General features: G+C 39.4%; 1 protein-coding gene across 3 annotated transcripts; it reads right to left on the minus strand.

Annotated features, from left to right (window-relative positions):
• Positions 1–537: 537 nt before the first annotated feature.
• On the minus strand, positions 538–4,033 carry rnaseh2a (ribonuclease H2, subunit A). 3 transcript variants are annotated; one of them, XM_028600532.1, is made up of 9 exons: positions 3,867–4,033; positions 3,404–3,539; positions 3,136–3,207; positions 2,822–2,948; positions 2,642–2,729; positions 2,304–2,441; positions 2,029–2,116; positions 1,197–1,320; positions 538–910 (listed from the first exon to the last, which is right to left on the minus strand). In XM_028600532.1, the coding sequence occupies exons 2-9, from the start codon at positions 3,528–3,530 to the stop codon at positions 757–759; spliced, it is 918 nt and encodes a 305-aa protein (XP_028456333.1). In that variant the 5' UTR covers positions 3,531–3,539; positions 3,867–4,033; the 3' UTR covers positions 538–756. The 3 variants fall into 3 exon arrangements, with proteins under 3 accessions (XP_028456333.1, XP_028456326.1, XP_028456318.1); XM_028600525.1 differs by having other exon boundaries at positions 3,885–4,032; XM_028600517.1 differs by lacking the exon at positions 3,867–4,033 and adding an exon at positions 3,771–3,860.
• Between the last annotated feature and the right edge of the window lie 2,683 nt (positions 4,034–6,716).

The raw sequence follows: 6,716 nt of genomic DNA on the forward strand, positions 1-6,716 counted from the left end.
AGAATATTACTCTTAAATGATGCTTTGATTAGATTTCTGATTTGAATCATAATTTAAGACTATATGTTATTTAGCCGAAGCTTAAATCTTATATGGTAATTTTGTTAAATGAACATGTTCATATTCCTCATTTTGGTATATGCACCAAAACTCTGTCCTGGGTATCATCCGATACATAGATAATAAGCCATGATCTTTATGCAGTACTGTAGCCTAAATAATGTGATATACATGATGAGTGACTATGATTTCAGTGTATGTGGAACAAGTTGTGCTGAGTGGTTTTCACTCTGCGGTTGTCATATTGTGGTGGATATGTAGCATTTGTCTATGTCAACCATCAGAACGTAGTTGTGCTAGAACCCACAATGGTTCATGTTGAACATGCCTATCAAACCTCTGGTGCATTTTGTCATATTGCCACCAGAGGGCAGTATTAGCATTAAAGATTGCATCTAAATCTAAACGATGCCTTTCTCCTTTTTTTGCAAGTATGGTGTAGAATTTTAAAACAAAAGGCTCTTGCGAAGCAAAACATGAGTTTTAAACATTATTTAATGTATAAAAAAACAGGTACAAAAAGGACAAATAAAGAAAGATCTTGATTTACGTCTGCATTGGTGATACAAACATAAAATGTCTGCAATGTTTCAACAAAGTCCACATCCGTGCCGAAGACTCACTGTTTGGGCTGCATATGAAAATCTCACAGAGCTTATGATTTCCTGTACGTGTGTGTCCTCTACTGTGTTGTCTTCAGAGTCTGTCGAGGCTCTTCAGCCTCCGCTCAGTAAAGAAGCGGTGTGTTGGGTTTTGGTCGTTACCTCCAGCTGATGAACTGAAGTAGGCCAACATGGACCGGTTGTTCTGCCGCTGGGCTGCCTTCTCCCCATCCTCGTCATCATCATCCCTGAGGACAGAGTTGACAAAACAAGACTGATTTTTACACTGTGGTTAGGACTTCTTCTGAACACAAAAGGATTTGCACAGACATTACACATGACCTGGAGAAAACACACACACACACACACACACACACACACACACACACACACACACACACACACACACACACACACACACACACACACACACACACACACACACACACACACACACACACACACACACACACACACACACACACACACACACACACACACACCATTTGGTCAAAAAGTTTGAAGGCTCTTTACCAGTGGACAGTCACACCCTTGTTGTCAATCAGGGTTTGGGCAGTGCTCCAACTAAATCGAACAAACTGAGGGAAACCAAACACTGGGTCCAGGTACTTGAGCAACCACGCTTTAGTCTTGGGGTCTGAAAATGCAGAGGGAAATTTTTTTCATGCAGTTTCTAAATGCATTTATAACTATCTTGGTCTTGTTTAGGTAATATTAACAATGACACAGAATTAAAAAAAAAGAAATGCCTGTTAATAGGTTCTTTGGGTAAGTGCACTCAAATGCTGATTTTATTAAAAGGTGCCCTGCCATACAAAACCGTTTTTACTTGCATTTTTTGAAATATGTTAGGTCCATATGTGTTTGTGTTATGTTGTGAATGTGAAAATGAACTGCTACCTCCTTTGTCAGCTTTAGCCACTGAAAAGAAATAAGCAGAGAAATCAGGCCAATTACAAAAGCTGGTCAGTCTGACATCATGTTGCCTGAGCTCATTACTATTCATTAGCTTGCCCAGTTGGGCTGGGTAAAGGAGTCTGACAACAAGGCTCTCATTGGCTAGCTGTTAGCCAATCAGATTCAAACAGCTTAGCTTGTTGAATATTAATGAGAACTGGCAGAAATCGAGCTGAGTCTTCCTGCAGGCTTTCTATACCACGCTAGAATGGCTTGATACAAGGTAACCAAGGCATTTTTTCCACAAAATGTTTTACAGAATACATGGTTAGAACTTCAGACATTACCACAAAGTAATGAAACACGTGTGGCAGGGCACCTTTAAGTATTTCTAAAACATGGTTGTCATTATGGAAGGATTATAATAGCCATTAATGGTTTCTGTTACCATTGGGGTATCCTGAGCCGTAGTCTACATCCACCTCTCCCAGGTCCTCAGCAAAGTTCCAGCCCTTTACAACACGGTCCCTGGCCACCTGACATCAGCACATAGCATCAGAAAAACTATTTAACTAAAGCTTAAAATGTGTACATGGAGCATTTAGGCAGCAGCAATTGTTAGCTCCATGATCCTGAATTAACGACCACTGAAGTAACCAGGACATCAATGCAAAATGTCATGACAACTATGAACCAAGATCCAGGTGGCTGGTGGTCACTAACCTTTGCACAGATACTGGCTGCACTGACGACGGGGAAGAGGGAGTCGGCCTTTGGCCTTACAGTCACCTTTATACCTGGGAACAGCTTTGAAAGTTTCTCTTCATACTTCTCTGCTGGACCAACTGTGTCCACGAATACCTGCAGAAAATCAGGTACGTTGAGGAGGGCAGGCCAAGTAAGACAGGAAAGAGCAAAGAAAAAAAGATGATTGAGTCTAATGTTGAATTAGTTGATGTATTTTAGTTGCACTGTGCAGCACATGAATAGCACACAGACACAATCCAACAAAAGCATTAGGTGTGCACTTTTATATTCACATGAATGACTTGTTTTCATACCTCTGTGAGCTGTACTCCACTGTCCAAGGCATACTGTATTAGACCAATTGCTGTATCATGTGAAAGAGCATTCAGGTTGTACTTTGTCCTAACAAAAGCAGACATTGGCAGAGTGTGAATATAAACACAGTTTAAAAAAACAAAAAAGTCTGTGTGCATAGTACTGTATGTGCCCCGTACCTCTGTAACATGCTGGTAGAGATGGTGTTTGGTGAGAGAATCTGCAGAGCCCAGCCTAAATAACTTTTGGCTTCATCCAGTTTTTGGAAAAGATTCTCTCTTTCTGCCTCTGATAGAGTCTTTGAATCTGATAAGGGAATGACGAAATGCATCAAAAAGATGTTTGGCCTAATATACTTATTTATTGAATAAAGTATTTTTACTACCTGAACAAAGGACTAACTTCACATTTTTATCATTAAGAGCATGAGTATAAAGCATCACGCGGAGAAAGACAGCAACATCCTTGCACAGATCTAGGCCAACAGGATTACCTGCCACTTTCGATTCCTTCAGCTCCTGCTTTTTGGAAACTGGACAGAAACATATTCCATACACCATGGGCCCTGGATCACAAAACATAAAACGCTGTAAATATGGGATGGGAAGCACATGCCACACAATGCAGTGATAAAATACAACACAATCAGTATCTCCATGATAAGTAATGGATGACTGCAACAGAAGATGTGAGAATGCAGTCTTAAATTAAAACACTGTGAGTTTTAGTTTACGGAAAAAACTAGCTAACTAACAGCATACCCAGCACAGGCCCTCTGCCGGCCTCGTCAATGCCCAAACAGCAGTCCTCAGTCTGGCAGACATCAGGGATCTGAGAGGACAGTCGGCAGCTGACCGAGTTGTCTGTTTCAAAGGGACGGAGGTCCATGACAGCTGGCTGAAAGAGAACACTAATTAAATACTTATCATGTTCAAGTCTCAACGTTACTCAACGTACTACTCCTGTACAACAATGCACCATGTTAGCTACACAAATTTCGAACACACAGATGTGTTAGCTCCAGCTCTTGTAACGTAAACGTTACTGTATTATGTTGCTTACGAGCTCAAACGTTAACGATAGCTGACTGCTAGTCTCGTTGCTAATTACTCAAACTGACATTTTTACCAGAACAACAAGCTCTTTAAACGAGTAGTTCAGGCTCTTGGGATAAAACATTAAAGCAGCATATATCATAATATCCGAACAACGCAAATTCTTAACTATTTAGACAGGGGGAACCTTTCACAATCTTCGTGTTGTGATTCTGTCTTCTGCAGAAAATTGGCGCCCCTGGAATGACGTCACACGCTTCTTCCTTCTTCTTCTTCTTCTTCTTCTTCTTCTTCTTCTTCTTCTTCTTCTTTGAAATTTTACGGCAGCCAATACGTTGCATTGCTGCCATCTACGGAACTAGCACCTTAATGCACTATTAAAAACCATAGACAGTATATAATGGACCAATAGACCACGTTGCTCTGGACGGAGACCAGTGAAGGCTATTAGAAGCACTTTTCCGGTGATGGCCAGCTTTACTGCGCAGCCTCCAACTGAGAGAATGTGACGTGAGCAACGTGTCTGAAAGTTGTAAGTCTTCTGGTAGCTGTGCCAAGAGAAATCTCAATCATTCCCAATCTTACAGATACGGAGACTGTAGGTGTATGTAAGGAGATAACATGGGCACAGGCAAATTATTGATCACTAACATGCTAGTTAACATTAGTAATTAAACCTAAACATCTCATGTAAGTCGAAACTGCCTGCGAGCTTCTCCTGTACTATACGGTAATTCCTCTACTATGCGACAGTAAGTCACTTGGTTATGACACAATCGTTAGCTTATTTTTACAAAAACGTCTGCTACGGAGCCATAACGTGAGGTACAAGGTAATGGAGCCTTTTATACATTGTTGTGTTTCTTTGGAACTAAACAACGGACAAATAGAGTCTTTAAACGCTTCAGATGTAAAGTTATTCGCAGTCAAGTGACGTAAAAAAAAAATGGCGGTCAGCGGAATGCTAACAGGAGGTGATGGCCAGTTAGCAACAAAATGGCGCCATGATGGCTCGAGTTCTGAAGCGAAGCTTACCCCCTTGTTAAAAACACGCTTTTTCCTCTTCTTCTCCTTTACGTTTGTTGGTGCATTACCGCCACCAGTTGGTCAGGAGTACCAATTCTCACACTTAAAGCTTTGGTAAAAGTCATTCAAAATAGTAAAAGTACATAATTAAATCTGAAATCTAGAGTAGGCTAGTTGAAGTAGCCTAAAGTAAGATGAAGTACTCAAATATAATTTTACCTAAATCTACAGTGATTGTGTAAATTAACAGCCAGATTGATTATTATTATTATTATTATTATTATTATTATTATTATTATTATTATTATTAATTTTCACCATATATCTACTTTTTTGTATTGTATTTATTCATCAGAGACAGATAGTATTAAAACCTTAACGATCTTGTCAGGAAGTTGGCAGCCAAATAACATTCCAAAGTTAGACTTAATTTTGGCGAGTCAAAAACTGCATCTCAAATTAATCTTCAGGTTCCCAGCTTTCAGATGATGCAAACCTATTCTATGTGGCACATACTGTTGACCTTTTTTCTACCCCTGAAAACCCACTGTCCCTGGTGTATTTTGGGTGCGTTTTGCACCCTTGTTAATTTCTACAGTTTCCCCAGATTAAAAACCTTAAGATCTGTCATATATTCCCACATGACAATTAGGGGTGTAATCACAAGTTTTATCACAGTACGATATTATATTGATTCTTTGGACAACGTTACAACAATATATGTTGATATCTTTAAGTCTGTCATGATTCGATTTCGACTCAATTCAATTCAGGAGTCTGCGATCAATATGAGAGGATACATAAGCCAATTTAAGACAGCTACATTTATATCAACTCAAAAAAAGCAACTGAAATATGATTTGACAATTTTATTACAATTTAAACAAACTATTGTTTTTAATAAAAAGAATAAATATAATGTTGGATTGTAAAATAAAGGGGCATCCTACAGATGTTATGTATCGGTATTTTCACTTTGCATCGATAATATTGGATCGTGCATCACTGAATCAATCATTATACCCCTAATGACAATGGGGATTAGTAGTAATCATACATAAATGTTCCATTCTCTAATTTTTCCTTTCTTACTGTTTTATCTGTTTAATGCAATTCAATGTGTGTTTCTGTTTTTTGAGAAGAGGCAGGCCTGAGGCCTAAAGCTGGAATCGCAGTTGGTATAGTATTGCCCTGTTTGATATTTGTTTTCTGATTAGATTCAGCTCCAACACCATTTTTTTCTTTCTGTGCTCACAACATGATTCTATCAGTGTCTGTGAATCAACTTATTAGTTTAATCAATCCAAGTGTACCGAGTGCAACCATTTTGTTTTATTATTTATCAACCGCTTAATTTATGGTGAAAATGTGGTTTTTCATTGGTTTGGACTGCTCTGTGAATAACCTTTACTTTTCTACTAAAATGAATTGCAGCTCTCTCTTGGCTATTATTTTTGCAAAAGACCACCACGTCTAACATCATCTTTGTTTTACACCCCCCTCACATACAAACCCACAACAATGAACTTGACACTCTGATTTCCGATGCCCGTTGAATGGGTTTAAACAGCAGCTAAGTGTGGAGGCAGGGAGGGAGCCTCAGGTGGAGAGGAGAGGGTAGAGTGAAAGGAAAGCCATGTACAAAAGTCCAAGTGTACGCTGGTTACTGAGCTGAAATTGGCCTTGCCTCTGGCTCTTTACACCCACCCCTTCACTCTCTTTCTGTCCCTCTCCCTCGCTGAATGGCTCTCTTTGTCTTTCTCAGTAACACGCAGTCCCCAGCCGATTAAATGTGGGGAATTAGTAGTCAATTTTAGCCTACCACACACACAAACACACTAAACAGCTTAGGTTGGTGGAGCACTGATTGTGTTGTTATTACAGTTTACACGTCAGCAGCGTGGTGTTGATTAATTTTTTTTTAACCATTCACTTATTGCTCTGTGTTATCTCATATCCATCACTGCTGCATAAATAACGCTCTTACACATGA

Source organism: Perca flavescens, chromosome 2 (assembly GCF_004354835.1).
Source record: "Perca flavescens isolate YP-PL-M2 chromosome 2, PFLA_1.0, whole genome shotgun sequence".
NCBI classification, from domain to species: domain Eukaryota; kingdom Metazoa; phylum Chordata; class Actinopteri; order Perciformes; family Percidae; genus Perca; species Perca flavescens.

What these genes read in the sequence shown, in the direction of transcription:
- rnaseh2a (XM_028600517.1), bottom strand. Translation starts at nt 3,839, where the DNA reads ATGATATATGCTGCTTTAATGTTTTATCCCAAGAGCCTGAACTACTCG. An exon ending in TTAAAGAGCTTGTTGTTCTG is followed by an intron (nt 3,540 to 3,770) that starts GTAAAAATGTCA and finishes GTTCTCTTTCAG; the next exon opens with CCAGCTGTCATGGACCTCCG. An exon ending in TCTACCAGCATGTTACAGAG is followed by an intron (nt 2,730 to 2,821) that starts GTACGGGGCACA and finishes TGCTTTTGTTAG; the next exon opens with GACAAAGTACAACCTGAATG.